This window comes from Cylas formicarius, unplaced genomic scaffold (genome assembly GCF_029955315.1).
Source record: "Cylas formicarius isolate icCylForm1 unplaced genomic scaffold, icCylForm1.1 PGA_scaffold_4__25_contigs__length_36172078, whole genome shotgun sequence".
NCBI lineage: Eukaryota > Metazoa > Arthropoda > Insecta > Coleoptera > Brentidae > Cylas > Cylas formicarius.
Genome location: NW_026844334.1, coordinates 15,129,173 through 15,153,244, shown reverse-complemented (window position 1 = coordinate 15,153,244; position 24,072 = coordinate 15,129,173). Strand labels below are relative to the sequence as shown.

The window sequence follows — 24,072 nt, the reverse complement described above, 5'->3', positions numbered from 1 at the left end:
AATCGATATGGTAAATGACACAAACCAATAGCGGTCATTTGCTTCACAAATGCGTCAGTCTAAACTTTGTAATTTTAAATAAGTTCTAACAAACGTTGAAGAAGATATCAAATCTCTAGCTCAATAAATTGAAGCAAAAATATGAGAATTCAAAAAATCTGCTACAATATCTCCGATATATTATGCACTGATCGGACCTGAGTAAAGTGACACTTTGAAACGTCAACTTCATTCAACAAACTCCCAAAGCATTCCAAGCGTTTCTGTTGCTGCGTGCTGTTTTGCAAAAATGTACCCAAAAACTAAAAGTTATATATAGTATATAAACTTCTTCTGATACTCGATTTATAACAACTCCTGTGTCGTTTTTAAAACTTGAAGAAATGAAGTAGGTATACAGCATCCAAGCAAACTGTAATCTATAACATTTTTAATTTTGCATTGATCAGTTTTCTGCAAATTTTAGACACTTTTGACATTGGTCAGCTGCTACGGTCACTTCACAAACCATTCAGTAAATGTATTCGTGGTGTTTTGCAAAAATGAAACCAAAAACTAATGCTCTTAGAAAATGCATCTCGTTGATAAACTTCCTTAGACATGCGTTTATTAAATATTGCACCACTCGAGCAAAAGCGGACTTGTATCTAGAGAAAAATATCTCTTTCAAAGTCCATGCCTATCTTATTATTTGTTATGGGTCTCCTGGAAATAAAAGATAAAAATAATCAACTTTTATTAATGAAATACACAATGTCTAGTTGTCTAGAGTCTAGAACATCCAGGGAATATATAGACACGACATAAATTAATGAAAATATTTTGTTCTGCTCAATAGTTTACACCCGAACCCAATCCAATCCAGTTCAATTATCAAGAACGCAATCTCAAATAACAGTTAATGGAGAAATCTGTGTGAATGACATTGAGATGAGTCTCGAGGAAATTTAAGAACAACGAAACAAGAAATTTCGAATCAAAAGATTATTGCATATATGAGCCCTGACAACTAAATGTTTAGACGATGCAAAAAATGATAAATAAGACATTTTTATATCTATTTCAATATTTTTTTTGCTTTGTCGATTGAATAATCAATTTACGCACATTGCGATAGCACAGAAAGTGCTATCGTAATGAATTATTTTTTATTTCGCATGAATTACATAGCAAAATAACGGAAACATACCAAATTTGCTGACAAATAAATATTCGAACGCGAATGTTTATTGACCAAGAAATCAATGCTATCCATGCATTGATGGTAAAATGTAGTGTGTTTAGATAAATGAGATGTCAGTTCGGGTTGTATCTTTCAAGTTTGTATAATAGTTGATACGAAAATGACGCGTGGTGTTGCAACAAACAAAAAAGTGCGAGAAATTATCATATTTCAGTACTACAGAGGTAAATCAATGCAAAAAATTTCAAATGACTTGAGTATTGCAAAATCAACAGTCGGGGATATTATAAAAAAGTATAAAGCTAGCTGTCTCTTCATAGCGTTCGTGGTAAAAGTTCAGACCGGCCCGTAAAATCAGTGAAAGAGATCGTTGTATTCAGGTCAAGATTTGTAAAACTAGAAGCGTCTTACGACAAATTCAAGCCCTACTTTTGTTAAAGGCAAAGGAAAAACGTCTATTCAGAAGAAAAAACGTTTGGATTGGGCAAAATCTAAAATATCCTGAGCAACGGAAATGTGGAGTAACGTTATCTTCAGCGACGAATCCAAATTTGATGTGTGTGTAGGCGATTTTCGAAAAAGGCTGATTCGTCCAAAATCAGAAGCCTTTCACAAAGATTGTCTACAGCGCACGGTAAAATTTCTCCAGGGTGTTATAATATGGGGGTGTATGAGTGGTAAAGGGGTTGGCAACTACGAGTTCATTGATGGTACCGAAATGCAGAAAAATACCAACAAATTTTATCAAGAAGTTTGATTCCATCAATAGAACGAACTTTTGAAAATGAAAATTTTATATTTCAACAAGACGGTGCGTCCTGCCATACTGCGAAATCAACAAAAAAGTGGTTTGGGGACGATAATATGAAAGTTTTATCGTAGCCATCAAGCAGCCCCGACTTGAATATTATTGAAACTTTAGCGCATCGGATGAAAAAGACTGCGTAACAATCCTCAGCGTACAGTTCCAGCATTAAAAGCAAAAATCACCGAAATTTGGAACACTTTCACCACCGAATATTGCAAGACTTTGGTAGATTCCATGCCAAAACGCATAAAAGCTGTTATTGCCGCGAAGGGTGATGTTACTTCTTCTTAATGTTCGATTTAAAGTAAAAGATTTAAATGCGTCCGAATATTTATTTGTCAGCAAATTCGGTATATTTTTGATATTTTGTCATGTAATTTATGTGAAATAAAAAAATAATTTATTACGATAGCACTTTTTGGTATAAAAATAAGTGCGTGATTTCATTTTTCAATCGAAAACGCAAAAAAAATCAATTTAAAATAAGTATAAATATGTTTTCTTATTATTTCGTACATCGTCCGAACAATTAGTTGTTAGGGCTCGTATTAAAGAGATAAAAGGGAAAATCTATACACTGGAAAAACCCGACCGTCTTTTAAGAAGTAGTAGAAGTTGTCCTTATACTTAAACACCCAAAACTGTGGTCTTTGGGTTTAGTTTAGTTTTACTGTCATTAGTGAATTATTAAATAATTAAGGGCGATTTGCGAGTTACCGATATACACATGACGATATACAACGCACACGGGTGAATTTTTTTTTAAGTAGCAAACATATTGTATAAAACTGGCCGAGTTTTTTGCACATGACTTCATTTCAATTAAATCCGAACAAATGTATCGAGCGAATTAATCTCTGTCAATAAATGGCTGGCCAGACTATAGGATTTTTAGTTGAACAATAAAAGAAACGGCATTCACTAAAGCCCTAGTAAAAACAACTATAAATGAAACTTGGAAAAATCAGTCTTTATGACGAAAAATGTTTTAATGGAAATTACGTCAGTTGCAGGCTCACTGCGGCGCGTTGAAATTAAATCTTTGGGGTGGGCTTAAAACCCTATTGTCTGGATTTCGAGTGTGAAATATGGGCAATAAATGACTGCGCCGGACAAAGAGGTTAAGCCGTATCCAAAATTCGAGCCAGCATTTCGCGCAATACTAAAAGACGGGAATATAATCAACGTGGGGTAGTTAATAGGTAGAAAAACTTTATTATGGACATTGGAACATTCACATAACGTATTGTCAATTAAAACGATTCATTGTTGAGCGAAATCATTTACAATATTTCAATACCCTAGTAAATTACTATTCGCTATATAGCTTTAAACGTTAAATAGATACGAATGCGCTAAACCAAGAGTCACATGACATATTCTTAAAGTCTAATATCGTGTATAGGTGCACGTAGTGGCAGTGATTTTTAAAACCTATTCCGCGTTGCCTATTTCGCCATCTAACTAATTATAATTGACTTAATTTTTGATTGAACATTAAGCCTGTATGACGCCATTTGGTTTTTACATGGCCAAATATATTTTTACACAGTTTTGACGTATGACTTTGTATGAGAAAGTTTGGCAGTCCGATACATTTTTAGATTTTTAATCTTTGTGCCGTCGATTGCATGTATGTGTTTTGGTATTATAAGTTCTGATAAAAATGAGCTTAAAAGTCATGATAGAGCCAATTCAAAAAAAAAACTGTCCCAAAAGCAAACTTGATTTGATCACATTTTTTTAAAGCAAAATTATATCAGACTTGTTAGGGTGTCATACGGGCTTAGTTGACGTCTTGCGTAGGTTTATCGTTTTTTTGCTGCAGTAAACTTGTGACGTTTGACATGAAATTTGAATGCCGACAAGCCCGCCTGTAACAGCACCATCTTGTAATTTATCTAAAATGTTTATATACGGACCAGCCAGTCGGGCTCCAAGTATTTTTGTTTGCGAAGGATGTTGGTTATTATTGTATTACCGCACAGTTGAGTCGAGGAAGACATATTTTAGTAGGTTTCAACGATTGCACCTTGCGAAATGCGTTTTATAAAATACAAATTTCTTAGCCATATAAATTCTGGGAAGCATAAATAATTATATGGGTGTGCAGTCAAGTATTTCGATCTATTTGAGAAAACTATGCCGGAACCATTAAATTAGACACGAAAATGTTGAAATATTTTAAAAACAAAAAATTCTACTACTACTAAAAGAACTTACTCATTTAAATTATAAAAAAAAAATGTATAAAAAAAATCTTTACATGTCTAGGACCAGCAGAATGACAGTTTCATCGTAAAAATGTAAATAACTAAAAAAAGGTCAAATTATAGTTTCCTTAATAGATCGAAGTACTTTGACTCGCCATTTTGGCAACTGTATATCAAAGTGCAACAACAACAACAAATAATAAAATTATAACGCTGCGCTAAACAAATTCCATAATTGTAAGTTAATTTTTGATTAAACTTTACGTGTACATAGTAAACCTTGAAGGGTTTAATATGATTCAAATTTTGGAATAATAGATTTTTACGTTAAGTTGGTTTTCATCCGTTTATTTTAGACAGACATTACGTGATTAGTGAGAAATCAGAACAAACGATTTTTCAAAAGCACGGGTAATTTGATGTAGATAGAAGGAAAGGAGTCGGTGAACAGGTCAGCTATCCAGCGTACATGTGAGTGTATTTAAAACAAATGTTTGTAAAATAAATAAACATTTTAAGGTAAAAACTTAAAGGTAACTATAATACATTTTATTACAACGCCTGACTAAAAAATTATTTATTTTACCTAGCCGCGGGTTAAAAAACCTACAAAAAATCAATACTCCACCCGATTTAATCCATTTTCTTTTGCTGGCCGTTTTGATGGGGTTGCAAGAATGGATGGTTCTTTGCTGCCAAATACGTATTGCCTTGGCCGCACCCCACGTCCATTCCAAAGAATACTTGGTTACCCTAAAAGAGTCAATACTCTAAACTAGTTTCTCTGATTTTATAGATTTAATTGGGAGAAAAAGATTTTAGTCGATTTTAAATTTGAAATTAATATGTATTATTCTGACAAAAAATATAATTAATATTTTGACGGTATTACAATTAAAATCTATTATTTATTACATGAATTACGTGAATTTTTTTTTCCAAAAATTGAGTATTCAAAAGTGAGTTCTTGTAGTATAAAACAATTATTTTTGCAAACATACAGGAATAAATTTTGACTTTGGCTGTTTAGAGTATCTTCTCCCATTATAAGGACAATGACTTGCATATTAATTAATTAATATTGCACCTACCTTTTCCATGTATGCTTTGACATAAAAATTTCCAAACAAGACAATAAAAGACATCATGTACAAAATGAGAGTATAATGCATCCATAGAGGAAATTCACAGCCAGTTCGGATACCGTTAGCACCCAAAATCAGAGCAGTGGTAAACTGGATCTGCAAAAAAGCAATGATTTAAAAAAATTGTTAACTAAGAGAATGCCGTAGTTGATACTTGCCATTTGAAGTAGTGTCAGGTATTTTTTCCACCACAAGTACTGCGTTACTCTCGGCCCTAGCACGGAAAGGCCGTAGTACGTGTACATCAAAACGTGGATGAATGAATTCACCATCGCGGGTAAGAACGCTGTAAAAATATTTTCATCGTATTTTTGGGTTCTTATGGGTCAAAAGAGAATTGGTTTTTGGGTGTTTCAGAAGAAAAACTTACTTGAGCCGCTGGGAACCCATTTGATTCCGATCCACCATAGCGAGAACATGGTAGAGTGATGATACACATGAAGGAAGGATAGTTGGGTGGTCTTCTTGCGTAAAATGAAGAAAAACGTATCGCAAAACTCTAGCAGCTTCGAGAAGTAGTACCACCATACAGCGTTTGCAATCTGAAACGACAGGAAAGGAAATATGATCCATGCCAATTGCAATAAAGTATAAAGAATTTGTTACCTGCAATTCATCTGGGTGGAATCTTGGCCTGCAAGGCTCGCAAATATAGCTGTATCTTAATCTTGTGGAGGCTGTGAGAAGCTGAAATTATAGGGTAATATTAAAAATCTCTATATAATATTTTTTTCAAGGCAGGGCGAAGAACAAACTAAATTTGGCAATAACGTTTGCTTTTTCTTTTGGGCAGTGTGCATTTTTCGTGGCGGTCAAGGCACGAAAAGTTCCTGTTGTCGTTTAGTAGGATTTGTTTGAATTATTTCACTTATTGGTTGGTTCCCATCCATTTGACTAATAACTAACAGAAAGATGTTCAGTTTCTCCAAAATTATCTAAAAATTTAGACCAGAAAACTTGGGTGCCTATAAAAAAAATTCTCGGATTTGATTTTGTATAAATGATTTTGATAAATTATATTCCACTCAAATATAAACAGTTTCAAATTGGTATTGTCTATTTATTATTTAATTCGATAACATAAAAGTAAATAAAACTAAAAGTAAAAAATGATCAGGTATTTAAATTAAAATTAAAACATAGAAACAACCAGAGAAAGGATAAAAAATGACACGAAATGACCTAGGCAGATCTGAAAGGCATCGAATATTTTAACCGAAAAGAGGGTGAGAGGACATAAATTTTAATTATTTTTTTTTAATTTTATTAATATTTATTTATGTAAATAAATGTAGTTCCGAACATGTATTTATTACTAATAAAAATTACGGAGTCGCCATTTCATATTATTTACTTGTCCAACAGCAATTTACCAATATATCAGGTACGTCTCAACGATGGGCGTGGTACAAGCCCTAATAAATTTTCAACAATCATTTGGTAATTATAAACTGGAACTGATTAGATAATTTCGTGAAAGGAAGATTTATTGATAAATTCGTTTCCCAACATTCTCGTATTAAAAGTGTCCTAAATAATAACGTCCGTTGCATAGAATGTGAATGTTATGGTTTTAAATCATACTTACTTGTATCGCAATATATCCATTCAATACGGCCATGGATAGGTTATAAGGTAAAAGCAGCCAAGTGAGCTTGAAGGGCTTTCTGTTGGCCATCAGTTTTGGTCCGGCCCATACTATGAACAAGTAAATTAGTGTGAAGATTATGGTGGGTGTCGGCGAGTCTACGAGGGCCCATCCTTTTGTCCTTTCGTCTGAAATAAAGCATGAAAATATTTCCCATTTGTGGGTAGCTTAACATAGTTTGCGAAAGCAACCATATTTACCTGACAAAGACAGGGTCCATAAGTAGTAGTCGTAAACTTGATGTACGACGGATTGTGTCGAGTTGACGAACTGAGCCATAATGGATCTATGATCTTGAGGTAATTGCAAGATTACCTAAAACAAAACGAAAATTGGTAATTAGCTGCCATTGCGGCGATACGGACGCAACCAAGGTAACGCATAATAAATAGTTTGAAAGTAAAAGCCTGATTGATACCGTAAGCGTTATTATGTCCTCGCTTTAGTGTAAGGAAAATCTGCAGGTACCGGTTTGTTGCGAGGAAAAATGAAGTTCAGAGAAATTGCGGGGAGAAAGCGTTTCCGCAACTTGCGAATTACTGACCGGACATTTGATTTGACTGTGATATTCATATGAAAGCTTTAACCAATTTGATTGAAAATATAATCCATTTAAACTAGCAAAAGCAAGTAAATATTCAAATAAAACAAATACTTTAATGAAAAAGACGTCCTTTTATAACAGATTTGATGGTGAAGTGTAATTTAGTATGCTAAATCATTTCAGAAATACAGATTACTAATTTTAAAAAATTAAAAAAAAAAAATTTAAAAATTTGATTTGCACTTTTGTTGGCTATCTCTAATGTTTCGAATATAATAATTAACTTCACTCTATTAAATTCTAATACCCAATACCCATAGATATCACGATAAATTTTACAAGGATGTGTTTTTTTGCTACCATATACTAGCAACATGGGAATGCTATATAATGCCAAGTTTCCTAAAATATCAAAATTAAATTCGTTACTGACTCAGCTTAACAACAAGAGATAATGTTCAGCTTTTAAGATTTTCACTTTCACTGCACTTTGGAATTTCTCTAAGTAAACGCTCCAAAACAGAAAGATGTAATTATATAATTCGGAAGTTGAAAAAAGACGATTAAAAAGAATACCACTTTTGGAAAGTTTTGCTCTACTTATATTTACAACAAGGGATCCTTCCCACTTCTGAGCGGATTTTCCTCTCCCAATGTTAGGTGTTCAAAGTTAACGTTTCTTGCTTGTAATTTCATTTTTCTATTCCCGTGTGTAAAATGCCTAATTACACACTGATCTAGTGTGCGGGAAACGTGACTTTACCACGTCAGTTTCGTTTCCCACGAATTCGAGCCACTTCGGACATTTCCGGGATTTTACCGCACGGATTTGGGAGCAATCGGATGTTTTCGGAGATATTTCCGACGCCTTGAATTTTGACGTTGTCAATTCTCGCGGTCATGTCAGTGAATGTATTTGTGTAGTTTTGCGAAAATGTACCCAAAACTAACGGCCGTAGAAAAAGTTTAGTATGCAACAAGTTCGGTAAACTTTTTAAGTCACTCGTTTATAAAACACTCCCTCCGCTCGTGTCAAATAAACTCGTGAGTCAAATGCCGTTTACCGCCCTTGTTGCATGATATACTATTCTCACACTAATAATGATATTAAGAATAACAATAATAACGTCAACAGTATCTGGTTTATATGTAATATATATGCAGTAGGCATAAAGTAATTTTGGGAAGTTTTGGTTAGTTTGGTTAGGTTAGTTTCCACCTGCTTGCTGCTTGTTCAATTAATTGCCTAGGCAAATGATTATATGCTCGAAATAGCTTTATACATTTACTCTAACTATTCAAAGTGAATATGATGAATATCGTGAAAATGTCTTGATCAGGAAGAATGTTAATTCAACGAGCGCATCTATGTGCTTTGCAGGACGTACATTTTTACATTTTAGGATTTTATACTATTTTTGTCACTATTTTTACCTCTATTTCTTTTCCAAATATTCTGTTGATTCTTAAAATAGCAATAATATTTTAGATATACATTATCTACAAAACTTTCAACTAGTTAAAGAAATAAGTGCACTCACGAAAATGAAATGCAAATTATTAAAGCTGTGTTTACTTTAATGTAATTAACAACGTGCTCATTTGCTATAAAACTGTATTTAAATGGCAATTATATTAATGGCCGCCAGCAAAACATCCAAAGACGGAACAAAAAGGAGCCGGACCTTCATATCAGACGGGAAGTATGAATTTTTAAGGGCATATAAAAATTTACAACATATACAGGGATTTTCCGCATATTTTTAAACCCTACAACTACAGGGTTAACAATAGTCGAAGGTCACTAAAGTTTAATAATAAAAATATGAAATGTTGGTTGATATATTTTTTTGAAGACCTTGTATATTATTTTGTTGTTTCTGTTGTAATATTTCATCCGTTGGTTTTAGAAATACATAGTGTTTTCATAGATCTATTTAGACATGATAAAAAAAAATCCGTTGTTTTTAGTAGTTACAGTTTGGTGGCGTAAAGAACTTTCACATTATTTTATAAAGACATTTTGTACTATGTAAAGAAGGAATCTCCAACCTTCTACAACTAACAAAAATTATTCTTTGAGACACTTCTCCATCTTAGGTCTGCTCTGTGACGGAATAAAAGAAAAAAATAATTTACTAAATAGACACTTACCCACCCATCCCCAATTTTAATTAAGCGCCACTTTTTGCTGATTTGGTAGTTCCAAAAGTTTGCTTATTATGAAATATGGCAATCGAGCAATGATTTACAATATTTGTTTTCGTTTCAGTTAAGCAAAGCGTAATTTAAATGAAAAAAAAAGTCTTAAAGATAAAATGGAGCTTAAATTTATATTATCCGATATTTGGTAAAGCGGTTAAAACATGGCAATAGATTAAGACGAAAATAAGCAACTATTTTAAAATGAAGAAAACATACTTATTGGACATATTTTTGAAATCGTTTAATTCCAATGGACAGTTTATTCACGCATATTGGTCAAAATCGTATTAATTGTTGATATTGTCGGCAAATTTATGTGCAATGCAAATGTATACAAAACAAACCGAAAACTTACTTTAAATATTCTTTTTCCACCGAGTTAGATACCAGAGTTTTAAAACGCCTTCCGCAAAACCATTTCGCGTAAAATAAAAAAAAATTTTCAGCAGCAGAGCAAAAATTTCAAAACGAACTCGACTATCTCCCTTTGCTCCATCGCGATAAGCGTTTATACCAAAGAAATGAAAATAGACCCGATTTGACGCGAAAATTCCGATCTCGCCGATACAATAGGAATTTGAAAAAAAAATGCACGCGAATGAAGCTTGCCGGTATTCAAGAACTAAATGATTAGACGAGAAGCAAGTCACGTTGCAAGAAGACGTCGTTTATCAGTGAAAATGCAAAATGTAGGCCGTAAGGTTGGTTGGAAGGAGTGTGGTGGTGCATGGTCCGTTGATGGGTGACGACGAACTTTCGAATTAAACCGTCGAACTTGGGTTCGAATAACAAGTTTCGTTGTACGACCGAAACGAGAAATAAAGGAAGAAAGTGATGTACCACTTCGGCGGAAGGATGTAAACGGTACCAGCTCCAAAAATTCCGTGACACTGATTTCTTGTTTCTCCCACAAAGTTAATTGATCACCGCTCGTAAAAAAAAATGTGATGGTCCGGTTAGAAGAGGAGGAAATTGATGCACATATTTAAAGCTTCGCCAGAAACTTTAGAAAATAATTTTAAATAAAAATACAATTATTATTTTCAGAAAATATTTAGCTTTTATAATTTATGACAGAATTTGTTTTCATTACTTATTTAGTTATTATATATTATATTATAGTTAGATTAGATAGAAAATAAATTGTTTGAATTAAATTCATTAATTCACACACTGCGTACATACCGTACAGTACCGAAGAAAATAATTCAGCTATCACTAAATACACTGATTAGTAGAAACTTCCTTAATTCAATAGATAAATTTAATCACATGTTTAATTTTTAAGCAACTCAACTTTACCTAAAATATTTTTAGGCCTGCTATTGAAGTTTCTAGTAGTTTCTAGTAGCTAATGGTATTCAAATGTGAGTACATTTACTTCAAGTTAATATAATTTTTTGATAGTACATTTTGAATACGATTAAAGTAAGTTAATTTTAATTACAGAAAATCAAGAAAAACAGATTAATCTACCAGAATAAATAGAGATTTCCGTACCGGCCTTAGGTGTTAATTTAAACCAATTTCTTTATTGATTAATATTGATATGAAAAGGACATATAGCTGCTAGACATAAAAGACAACTTTTGAAATAACCGTAAAAAAATAATTTTTTCTATTCCCGTCTGTAAAATACCTAAAACGGTCGTAAAAAAAGTATAGAATGCAACACGTTTGGTAAACTTTTTAAGTAACTCGATTAAACAAACACTCGTGCCGAATAAACTCGTAACTCAAATGCCATTTACCGCACTTGTTGCATAATACACTATTTTCTACTTCCTTTTGTAAAGTGCCCAATTATACACCGATGTAGCGTGTCCGAAGTGTCACTTTACCGCGTGAGTTTCTTGTGCCACGGATCCGAGCCGCTTCGGACATTTCCGGGATATTATTGCACGGGTTTAAGAGTAATCGGATGTTTTCGGAGATTTTACCGCACGGTTTGGTCTTTGCCGTTTGTCAGTTCTGACGGAGTGAATATATTCGCGTTGTTTTCCAAAATGTACCCAAAAACTGACGGTCGTAAAAAAAGTGTAGTATCCAACACGTTTGGTAAACTTTTTAAGTCACTCGTTTAACAAGCACTCGTACCAAATAATCTCGTAAGTCAAATGCCGTTTACCGCACTTGTTGCGCATGCACATGCGCAGTCAATCCAGATATGGTTTGCCAACCAATAAGACCTATCATCTCGAATTTTGCTTTTGACCAGTAAGATTTAGCGGCGTTCAACAGCATGGCTGCTGACAGTTATTAGGCAATTAGATAGTTTTTAGTTTTGATGTGCCATTTTAACGACAGTATTTGCTTAAAATATGTCCGTATGCTGTTAAATGTTCCGGGGGCAACGTGTTGAGTGTGTGAAGATCGTTGTTTGGAAAGAAAATGGCGCGAATTGAAGGTTGGTATGTGAAATTTATGGTCACGTACAAAAATTTAGCTGCCTAAGGCGCATCAATTTTAACGTCCTTATGGTTACTATATTATCTTTAATCCAGAACACATTTTAGCTATGTTCGATCTAAGCTTGAATACGCCTCGGCTGTGTGGAACCCGATTTACTCTTCTCATAGTTGGCTACAGAATTTTTTTTTGAAGTATCTGTTCAAGATAGAAGGCGCGTATCCACCGAGAGGCATAAACTACGAATTTTACTTGGACAAATTTAATATGAATAGCCTGGAATGTAGGCGGAAGTGTGTGTCAGTTATCTTTGTTTATAAATTGCTACACAACATTATAGATAGTCCGAATCTACTAGAGTATTTAGATATTCGAGTACCACGGCTCAATTCGCGCACCAAAGACACCTTTCACTGTGTTCGGGCAAGAATAACCTATTAAAAAAATCGCCTATAAATATAGCATGTTAAAAATGTAATTGTGTTTCGGACGTGTGTGACATATTTACATATTTAACTGTGGACTGAGGGAATGGAGAAATATATGTTTGATGTCTAGTCGTCGCTAGCTAGAATCAAGATCTATGGTTATTCTAATTTCTTTGAAGCTCACTTTGTCAACCTGCTCGAACCACTCACTAGAATAGGTTAGGTTACATTATATTACATATTGTTTCTTTTTTTTGTTACTATATATTGCTCTGTAAATGGATTGATGGAGCAACTACTAATAAGCTAAACGAGGCAAAATTTATATCAGATGTATATTTTACAGTCTTATTACCTTATCTTACATATCTTTAGAAAAAAATAGTTTTTGAAATAGATGTTCACAGTTTAAATTATGAGCACTTAAATTCCTCCTTTGCATGGTTCTATATATAAATATACAACGCTTTGCAGATTTTTTTGTGTCCTGTCTACGAAATGCATTTGGTCTGGCGTTTAATGCGCAATTTTTGACCCTTATAGGAAATTTTTATCATTCAAATAAATGTGTAGTGGTGGTACCCTTTGCCTTTTCATTAAATTTAATTTACTGAAAAAATTCCATATTACTTGAATTGTTTGTTCCCGACAGGTTAGGAAATTCTTAGCGGACACTCTATATAAATATTATATTATTTAAATCTCTCGCGTGCAATCAGGTTGTGTCATCTGCAGAAGTATTCATTCCGCGAAGTAGCAATAAAACTAGAAACTGAGATAACATTCTCGCTTTCTGTACCATGTTTGCAAACACTATGTGAAAATATTTTCCGATCGAAAGTTGACGCGTATAAATAAAACGATCGGAAGGAAAGTTCCGCACTGGGAAATAATTTCTCGCAAATAAAGTAACGTCCATTCACGCGAAAAAAGAACAAGAACTACTTTAACGTTTCTTTAAATCGAGCTAAACGATTTTTGCTATTACAGGTCTATAAAACTACTTAGAATCGGGAGAACTAACTATCTATTAATTAAATAAGGTAATTGCGTGCTATGTACTTACAAAATTACTTCGCGATTACTTCGCGTTACTTGAAAAAAAAATGTGTCGTTCGCTGGTGCTGCTTGCTGTTTTGCACTAATGTTAACAATGCGACAGTGTCGATTTTGCTTACTTTTAACACCATTAAAGAATAATTGGCGAAATCTGCAAACGAAGCGTTATAAAAATTGCTTCTGTGTATTCGAATGGTTGTCAAAGTACTTCATAAAGCTAAATTTTAATTGGCAAATTTGTAGTAATTCTATTGTTTAAGTGAACTAATACGAAGTGACCAGGAAACAAAAGCATTTTTTTTGTGTTAGTCGCTTGCGGAATGGCTTTAATACCCATCAGAAATCAAAAAATTAAAAAATCTGTTACTATATATCTGAAATGAAATTTACTATTAATTTTCATCTTATTTGTTGGAAATAGTGTCGTTGTCATAATTCGCGATCAACCGAATATAAAGGGTGATTCAATAAGGGTTTCCACATTAAAATAATAAAAAAAAACTCAGAAGAATATAAAAATATACAAACATTTGTATTTGCCGCTTTAGATTAGTGTATTACAATTAGGTATGAAAGATGATATTCAAATGACCCCCTCGACTCATGTGGCATGACGTAATTCGTTTATTGAAATTTCCTATCACTTTTTGACACAATTCAGGTTCTATGCCGGCTATTTCGCGTCTAATCTCCTGTTTCAGCTCTGGAATAATGTTTGGTTTATTTCTATACACTCTGCTTTTTAGATACCCCCAAAAATAAAAATCTAGGGGAATAAGATCACATGATCACGGCGGCCAATTGATATCGCCGTTACGTGAGATAATCCGATCAGCAAACTTGCCCCGCAGCAATTGTATCGTTTCTCTAGATGTGTGACAAGTTGGTCCTTCCTGTTGGAACCACAAATCTTCAATGTCCATACCTTCCAATTGCTCCCAGAAAAAATCAGATATCATGTTTCGATAGCGAACACCATTAACCGTAACAGCGTTCTCCGCATTATCCTCGAAAAAAAAGGCCCAATTATTCCTCCGCACCAAACAGTCACTTTTTGAGGATGCATTGCTTTTTGAACAATCTCTCTTATATTTTCTAAACCCCAAATACGAGCATTGTGTTTGTTTACAAAGCCACCAACGTGAAACTGTGCCTCATCGCTAAAGATGATTTTCGATGAAAAATAAACCCCTTGTTCTCGTATCCATTCTGCAAACACGCGGCGCTGTTGATGATCTCGAGGTTTCAACTTCTGTGTTATTTGGACTTTATATGGGTGTAGGTGCAAGTCTTTTGTTAAAATTCGCTGTGTGGTTGAATACGTAAGGCCCACTTGCCGCGATCGATGACGAATCGGTGATCGGCTACACTTCCGCGAAGAATGGCAATATTTTGATCTGACCGACCTGCACGAGCACGTTGCGGGACTTTGAGGTTAGTTATAGATCCAGTTTGCTGAAATTTTTTAACCACATTCCAAATTGTCCTCTCAGAAGGTCGATTTTGCGCGCTGAAAAATTCACGTAGAGCCCGAAATGCATTTTTTCTTGATCGATCATTTTCATAATAGGCTTGCACAATTTTAACACGTTGTTCATTCGTATATTGCTCCATGTTTTGAGGTTAGAAATCTCATATGATAATAAACAAATACAGTGGCGTTTCAAAAATATTTCAGATTGTAATGTGGAAACTCTTAATGAATCACCCGTTATAAGTTACATAATTTAAAAACGCAGCCAAATCGCTATCGCTATCGCTAACACCAAGAATGAGAGCGGCGTTGAGTTTAAAGTTTTTATGGAGATGGAAGCAGTTAACCCTTGGTTTATGTATGTTGATTGCTTGTATTGAAGCATTTGTTATGAAGCCAGTTTATTAAAATTGCCAATATTATTCCCTGCCAAATATCAAGTCCACAATTCCCATTTTTTCTTCTCTTATGCATTTTATCGTGACTGTGTGTATTAATGATTTTCTGCCTATGAGTATTAAGGTTAGCATTGGAACTTGTTTCTAACAAAAATATATTATCAATGGTGAACCATTTTGTGAAGATGAAAAATTGAGTAACTTTATTTCTCATAAATAAAGTTTGTTGGTTATGGATATTTGCTTTGAATCTCTTGCGAGAGAAATAACACAAAACGTATATGAAGCAACTATAATTTGATGCCCTTCCCCTATATACAGAGTGATACGGAAATAAAAGCAATTAAAAAAAATGGCCGGCTAACTAACCCCTCGTAGCTTACTAAATTATCGGATATAAAATTTGTCTTTCTGTCTGTTCTTTATTCTATTATATTTTTTTGAGTGATACGTGAGAGATTTCCGATAATTATTTTAAAAATAAACGGTCGCTATTTTATAGGAAAGAAAGAAGGAAAAGGAAAGAAGAAGTAAGTTTTGACAATAATGAAATACGCAAATTATGATTCTAACGCAAATAAATTTTTGTAAGTTATATTTTATATTGCAGGTGGTGGTTTGCCCAAACAGCTCTAAATATTATGCTATTATGTTATGATATAGTTAACATTCACCTTGGAAAAGGGCGATAGCTCCTGCCTGGCCTGGTATTGTAGTCGTGCAGATAAGCATTCTTGACATATTCATGTAAATTTTTATGGATGTGTAAAATGTTCTCAGGAAGCGAGTAGAAGGGAGTATCATTATGTCTAGGTTAACAAAGGACAGTCGATAGACTCCTGCATTACTCAGCACTCCGAATCGCCTTCTTTTCAAATCGAAAAGCTTTCTCAGAATACCCCTGAATACCCCAAAGCACAATGTCTTAGGACATCAGAATTTGGCGTAGACCACGAATCTGTTGAATAATATTCTGTAAAGCTCGTAAATACGTATCCAGTAGAGTTTACGACCAGTAACACAACTCATGAGGGTTACATTGTACCAATCTAACTTTAATTCACTTCACTTAATTTTCGCAGTATGATAAAGTAAGTATACCTTAAAAGTTTTTCGTAATATAGGAATAAAGATTTGAATACACTAGTATTTTCGATTAGGTATGTGTTTTTATAATTTTTTTTTATATATTATATGCCTGCGTGTGACCAATTAGATTTTAATGTAGAGTACTGAGCAGAAAAACAACAGAATTTTTCTACTCCGGTATTACAGAAATTAAAGAAATGTACTGAAATATTATCAATGATTTTAATTTCACTTTTGTGTGTGATGTGATCGGATCTCATGGAACGCCCATGTAGAAAATCGAAGACATAAATTTTCATACAGCAGCTTTTAGCAAACGAAATAGAAACTTAATTGAGACTTTATCAAAAAATAGCACGTATCTAACTTTTAGCGTACGAATGCCGCAATTATGCAGCGAATCGAGGCAGACAATACGAGCGAAAGTACCACCCAGCGAACCGCCAGTACTCGATATGAAAGTCATTTTCAATTTCACTGTCTTTTTCTAGGTTGAATTAATGAACTTGAGCCTCGTCGGTAAAATAATATGGAACTGCAAACCGCAAATTAGTCATTTCCTTAATGGTTGTGCCCCGGTTGCAAAAACAAAATTTAATTACCCCAATAAGAGAAATGAACTGCTGCAAATTGCTACCTTTGCCGAAAGAAATACAAAACGTTATGAATTTCCCCAATTTTGTTGTACTATGTTTATTTCTCAGTCAATTACTCCAAATTTCCTAGATTTGTTCAACTTTAACATTCATACATATTCAGGTCTTTGCATTAAGAGCTCATTGCTCAGACTCAGAAGCGCGTTAAAAAAATAATTAAAACACTAAAAAAATATCATGTGTGTTTTATAACATTTTTTAATAAATTTCAAATTATTTTGGCAACTGGCTTGGGAGCAATCGGATGTTTTCAGTAAACTTTAGCCACTGATATTTGTCAGTTATGATGGTCTTGGTCAGACACTTGTTTACTAAACACTCGCTCCGTTCGTGCCAAAACCCACTAGTTACTAAAGTGGAGTTTACCATATTTTAGAATGTTTTAATTAAAATGACTTCTAAAAAATAATACAAAATTATTGGTGCGACAGTATAATGTAGTAAATATGCTAGAAAATTTTTATAAAACAAACTTTTACGACGAAAAATATAATACGCCTAGAAGAATCAGAAAAACGATATGTTGTCTAATAGAAAAAATATTAACGCAAATGTAATAGGTAATAATAATAATAATAATAAATCAAAATCGTTAAACTTATTTTTCTCAAAACTAGAAGTAACGAAATAATAAGTCTTCGTTGCATTACCAATACTTTAATATAAGAGAATCACCCTTAAAGGAATAAAATATTTCTTAAGAACACACTGTTTTTCAATTTATAATAATTTATTATAATTTATACAACGTCAATAATTTTTTTATTTCGGTGTGTAATTAGTTAGCAACTCCTATTAACAGTTTGATGTGTACCTAAATTTTGATGTCAATATATATGTATCTGCGCAGAGCTGTTTGTATATTTAACTTTTACAGAGCGTCACTCCAAATAAAACTGCATGTCGAAAATATAGACCGTTTGTAGTAGTTTGAATGATGAAGAATGGAAATGAGAATATAAAAAATCCACAAGAAAAACTGATTCCACAAAAACTACAAAGTTTGACATACCTCTATCCAAAAGATACAGAGGTTAGCAGCTCGATTTGATTTTAGTTCTTAAAAAAAATCATTAAAATCACCACAATATTTTGCGTTCGTTAAATAGGGTAACACATCCTGCATGGCATAACCTTCTAGGCTCGTTTAATCAGCGACTTATTAATTATTATAAGTCGGCCATGTCATGTAACACAAAAAAAATCCAAAATTTGCTAAACAAAATTTTAAAACTCTAATTAAAGTAACTAAAATTGAAAAAGCTTTAGAACATTGTTATATAGGGATTAGCATAATACATTATAAGATAAGAAACATTTTAATTTCAATTAATGAGACATATAAAAGCTCTCTATAAATAATAAAATACCGCAACGGTATTGTATTGATATTTTGGCCCTGACAGTGAAAACGATGTCGCCGTTGCTCCTGACCGCAGAGAGAAAGTCGATATACGTTTAAGGTCAAACGAACATCAGCGCAAATTTTTAAAACCGCAAAATATTGAAATCGCTCCTAATAACATAATTTTTCAACAAACGCCAAATAATCCCCTGTTTACTATTTCCAAGCCTCATTTTACACGCTCAAATTCAGTAAAAATGATAACCAAATAAAAATGTCAATCGCGAAGAAAGCTAATTTGGAAACACGAACAACGCAATTATTTTAACGTTAGTATTACATGATTTGCAATGTCCGAGAAGCAAGAATTTTGTAAAGTTTCGATAAAAAAATCGGTACAAATTTAAAAACTTACCCCACGGAGTGATAACGAATTTCTAATACCAGAACTTCAAGCGAAACCAAAACCAGAACTTCGAACGAAATTGTTAATCAAAAATTGGCGGCTCGTAAATGAGTTCCGTGCAATAACATTTTGAGTAGCGTTAGGCTTTCGAAAATTACATTTTAATGCTTTGCCATGAGGGGGATAGGGCCTCCTCCGTCGCGTCGCAGGGAAAGTGGAATTTTAATAATAATTTAATGGTTTTCGTAATATGGATAAAATGTTTGAAGAGAGTTTTTTTAAAACGAAAAACTCCATTCCTGGTAGCTTTGAAATTCCTATTTCTTTTCAGTGCTAGGTATGATGACAAAAAGTGAATGAATCATAAAGTAGAAAGAATTCTCTCGGTATAAAACGTAAATTTAGCAAGACACTAACAAAGAAATATAAGGATGCACAGTATGTTGTGTGTGAAAATTTAAGGCACTAATTAATAATCTAACTATATATGCCTCTAACGAAATAAAACTATAAATTCCAAATTCAAGCATAAAAGTTTACATAAATATGTGTGGCCCAAGATAGTCCAGCTTTTGCAGAGTCAAAGTTAAAGAAAAAATATATTTTTTATATATTTCTCAAAGATCCTTTCACCCATTTTTCACCCAAATTTGCCACGATTGTTTAATAAGTTAAGTTTAATTTAAACTTGAATTATGAGAATGAGATGAGAATTGCGACTTTCTTTAGGTTTTGTTTTTTTTTTCGTATTAAGAAACTTATCTACAACACAGATAAAATTTACATATTATTTTATTAATGTGAACTGTAACTAGGGTGTACTTCGATAAAATATTCTATAGCTATTTAAAAATGCTTTTCCGTTCCGTTTTTACTGTGATTTTTCTTCGCCGTATGACTATGCATTTTCCAACCTTAATTTACATTTTTTAAATAAATATACATTATTGAAAAAAATATCAGAAAGGACGCACACTAAAAACGAGGTTATTAATAAATTTATTAATCAAGGGTGTGATCAGAACCCGCCTCAATATAATTACAAAATTAAAACGCTTCCGGTCCTTTTATCTAAGGGTTTGTTGTTGATGGTTATAGCGCATGCAAGTTTTCAAGATAGCATAACTTGGCTTACCTTCGCATTAATTTCAAATCGATATATCTAGTCACTGCGGAACGCAAAAAGCAACATAGCTTCGAAAGGTCAAAGGTCGGGCAGCTCTCTACTACAGTTTTTGCTATAACGAATAGCGAACAGACGAAAAACGACAGTTTTGTACAATTTAAAATCAAAATAGGCCTTGGATCGGGTATTGTATTCGTTTTAATTATGTCTAACCTAACTAAACAAAGAGTCCATTCTACCCTGCGTCCTTCCCTGCGCAACCACTCCCCTTCACTGCCGCACGCCTCGTCCTGAAACATCGAATCCTATCCAGAATGGGGAATAGGAGAATTTCGAATATTCTGGGTTTGATGCAGAGAACGACTTGGAGTACACGGCATCCACATTGAAATTTTGCGGTTTTTGCTAAACCAAAGTTAACTTAAAAGATTTTTAAAAATTCCGCTGATTTAAATTTAAAGCACAAATACTGGTTCAGAAGTTGGAGTTAATTTTGGTCTAAACCGAATGGCAGATAATGAGAATAAGAAGTTGTATAATTTTGACTTGTTTTAACTTTTACATTTCTTTGCCGATATTGGATGTTCAGCCAGTGGTGCACCGAGTCATATTTTCTCTACGCGTCAGTGATGTTGAAAATTTTTCTTAATGAATGGAAAGCAACAAAAAAATTTCCGCTTTTTGTAGAAGAATTTGGAAAAGATGGGAAGTTTAAAGTTTAAAGTCCTTTAATAATAACAAATGTCGTCTAAACTATATCGAATAATAACTGATAAAGAAGGTGACAAAATCCAGAGGCGTGCAAACGAGAGTTTATGAAATTAGGCAGTTATTCAGTTCTAAAGGACAATCAAATAAGCCTTGTTAATAAATTAATATGTTTTAAAGAAAAAGATTCCTCATATTTTGTAAATTCTTCGTCAATAAAATAATCTTTTCCGTTGCCTAACTTTAACATCGTGTATTATCCACGAAGCTTTTTGAGATGCTGTGGTAGATCCAGTACATTACTAATGGAGAAAAGATAATCCATCCAATCTACCGGGTTGACCAAGCATGAAGTAAATAAATAGTAAGTCGGGATAATAAAAGTGGAATTTTTATAATAATAATAATAATGATAGCTAAATTCGGCACTTAATTAAGTGGAACGCTTTATATATATTTCATACTGAAAGCGCTCCGGTTTTCGAAACTTATATAAATATTATGGTAGCAGTCAACAAATTTGTGGTAAACTAGCCATACACAAACATATTAAAATCAAAAAGTTTGGATCGCAAGCTTTTTAAAGATCAACTAGTTTTTAGTTATAAATTATATAGTTTTTATTACCCCTTCACATTTGTGGTACACGCATATCTAGCGTTTTGGGAACGTTTTCACAATATTACAGAAAGAAAAATGTTTGACCAAAAAGCACTGTCATTGGATATAGATATGCCGCTTAAATAAATAATTCAACTAGGGATTACATTTTTTCTACATATATATGTTTTGAATTATAGAAAATTAGGTATTCCTAATCGAACTGTAGAAGAATAATAACGTAACTGAGGATTAATCCTAAAAGCGGGAACAACATGCTTGAGTTTATTGTGAAGAAGTGCATAACGTTAAACGAAATATCATTGGCAATAGTCCCCTTAGAGAGCCATAAAAGCTCTGCTTTGACCAACTGTTCGTCAACCGATCTTGGATGCAGGGGACAGTTCATGTACAGCGCGTAGCTATTAGTACACAGCTTTCGGCCTTGTTCAATGACTTTGTCACATTTACACGCCAATAGCAGGACATATACCTTAAAAAAATATTTTTAGCCTTTTTTTTTCCTTAAGATTTAAGTTACTTAAAGCACTTAAATTTGTTATGTCTATGACTATGTAATTTCTGTAAATTTTCGGATTTTTTTTACGCGTCACTTAAAATTTTTCCTATAATTTTTGGGTTTGTGGTTATAACTTACTATCGGAAACCACATATGTATGTGGTCTAACATCGTTAACCTAAGATTTGGATCGAACCATCTTCTATTGACGTCATTGAACGCTTTAATGGAGTGCAGTATCGACAAAGCTACAAACATTAATATTCTGCAGCTGTAGATTTCATTCACCGCATGTATGAGACGGCAGCATTCCCGGTGTCTCTCCCCCAGATATCGCAGTTCTTCGCAAATGCCGCGGCGGTCTCTAGCGATAACTTTGCTTTTCGCGATTCTCTCATTGATATACTCAAAAATTTTTTGAATTAGCCATAAATCGAAATAATATTGCCCCAGGGTGATGGATATTCGAAGCACTTTGATGTTTTCTAATATAGTAATCGCAATGTTGTAAGCAGTGTCAAATTTTAGCTTGTTATAAAACGGAAGAATCCTTATTAAGCACAACACGACAGCGAGTTCGAATAAAATGGCAAAACGCAGTAATTTTCTACCATTAAAATTGATCGGTTCCTCGCAGAAGTTCTGCAAACCATCGGTTAGATCTCGTACCACCTGCGAAAAATTCCGGGTATTTGTACGCTTCCAAAATATCGCCTCCATGATAATAAAAACACTGACGATTGCTAGTAATATATTATACACAACGGACACCACCATGGTGATTTTCCCTTTATCTTTATCTTGGATGGTGGTTACGTATGCTATTACCGATCCACTAATTGTTAACACCACGCACCAGAGTAAAATGAAACAGACATAGATTCTGGAAATTGCGTTGCTCTTTGGAACGGCACATCCGCATATGAGAGTCAATGTATGCAATATTTTTACAGGAATTAAATCTTCCCACACTTGATTCATTGGAAATTCTACACGCATATATAGTACCTATCTAAGCTACGAAGTGTATTGCTTCTCTCAATAATCTTATCGTTTAATACGACAATTTTATTGCAGTTAGTCTAAGTGCTTTTCTTTCTCATTTATTTTGAAGTTATTGTCCTAATGGCTTTTATAAATAGATTTCGGTACTTAACGTGTCATTAACATATTAGATAGTTGTCAGTCATGTCAGTTGAATATTTTTATTGTATATTCTTAATAAATCATGGATGATGACACTTTTTACGACTCGTTGGATGAAGAAGCGGATTTTTTAGAAGTCACAGCTGAAGCTTGCGAGTCAAACCTGGTGCCGTTTTTCGCTGGTGCCGTAGAAAAAAACGAAGTAAATTCTCTTAAAGCGCTTTCCAAGAATGGTAGTTGTACGGAAATTAAAAAACACAGCAATGCCCAAAAACCCATTTTGCCACCGGTTAGAAGGAAAAACAATTCATATTTAAACATTTTTTACTCCAGAAATCGAGGCAAAGAATTTTCTGCAAGAGAAGAGAGATCACCAACTAACAGTTTATGCGTTAACGATTTTGAGAAGTCTTGTTACTTCGATGGCGAACAGCATGGCGAAAGATTAAGAAAACTGGACCAAGAATCTGTTGGATCGAGTCACAAGGATGAAGAACCTAGTACACTTACACAAATCAGCGGAAATGTTCGCAATAAATTAAATTTTGTGTCAAAACCTGTTAAAATTTGCGAAATGGGAGGTTTGGGACCTAACATACATAACGTACAAGATAAGGTAATTCAAGCTTCACCATCAACATTCCGATGTTGTCAATACGCTCGCTATCTTTTAACATTATTTATCGTATACCTTTCACTACAGTTGGAGCTGTTACGCAAGAGACAGAACTATGGAAAAAGCGTGAGCGAAAAGAATCGCATACGAATATTCGAGAGCAAAGTAGTGCAACAACTTCGACGAGAAATCGAAGAAAGTCATAAGCCATTGTGCAAAAAATAAAATGATATATTGGTATTTTTATCTTTTTCTTCAATTTTATGGTTCGATTTTTTGACAATCAAAAAAATTCTCACAGTTATTATACTCTGAAGGAAGAAATATTCAGCCAACAGAACAATGC

At 33.6% G+C, this 24,072-nt stretch overlaps 2 protein-coding genes across 5 annotated transcripts; one reads left to right on the top strand and one right to left on the bottom strand.

Annotated features, from left to right (window-relative positions):
- Positions 1–2,331: 2,331 nt before the first annotated feature.
- LOC132701120 (elongation of very long chain fatty acids protein 4-like) lies at positions 2,332–20,393 on the bottom strand. Of its 4 annotated transcripts, none has more exons than XM_060668815.1 (8): positions 20,146–20,393; positions 7,198–7,312; positions 6,938–7,125; positions 5,956–6,036; positions 5,720–5,891; positions 5,508–5,635; positions 5,296–5,445; positions 2,332–4,957 (listed from the first exon to the last, which is right to left on the bottom strand). In XM_060668815.1, the coding sequence occupies exons 2-8, from the start codon at positions 7,274–7,276 to the stop codon at positions 4,838–4,840; spliced, it is 918 nt and encodes a 305-aa protein (XP_060524798.1). In that variant the 5' UTR covers positions 7,277–7,312; positions 20,146–20,393; the 3' UTR covers positions 2,332–4,837. The 4 variants fall into 4 exon arrangements, with proteins under 4 accessions (XP_060524798.1, XP_060524802.1, XP_060524801.1 ...); XM_060668819.1 differs by lacking the exon at positions 20,146–20,393 and adding an exon at positions 19,020–19,221; XM_060668818.1 differs by lacking the exon at positions 20,146–20,393 and adding an exon at positions 13,650–13,759.
- Positions 20,394–23,155: 2,762 nt separating this feature from the next.
- Positions 23,156–23,951, top strand: LOC132700906 (uncharacterized). The gene is made up of 2 exons (XM_060668487.1): positions 23,156–23,726; positions 23,814–23,951. The coding sequence occupies exons 1-2, from the start codon at positions 23,193–23,195 to the stop codon at positions 23,949–23,951; spliced, it is 672 nt and encodes a 223-aa protein (XP_060524470.1). The 5' UTR covers positions 23,156–23,192.
- Positions 23,952–24,072: the final 121 nt, after the last annotated feature.

Bases quoted from the DNA above. Each gene is read 5' to 3' on its own strand.
- LOC132700906 (XM_060668487.1), top strand. From the start codon at position 23,193: ATGGATGATGACACTTTTTACGACTCGTTGGATGAAGAAGCGGATTTT. The intron at 23,727-23,813 runs GTAATTCAAGCT...CTTTCACTACAG, and splicing joins TACATAACGTACAAGATAAG to TTGGAGCTGTTACGCAAGAG.
- LOC132701120 (XM_060668815.1), bottom strand. From the start codon at position 7,276: ATGGCTCAGTTCGTCAACTCGACACAATCCGTCGTACATCAAGTTTAC. The intron at 7,126-7,197 runs GTAAATATGGTT...GCTTTATTTCAG, and splicing joins ATGGACCCTGTCTTTGTCAG to ACGAAAGGACAAAAGGATGG. The intron at 5,636-5,719 runs GTAAGTTTTTCT...ATATTTTTACAG, and splicing joins ATGGGTTCCCAGCGGCTCAA to CGTTCTTACCCGCGATGGTG.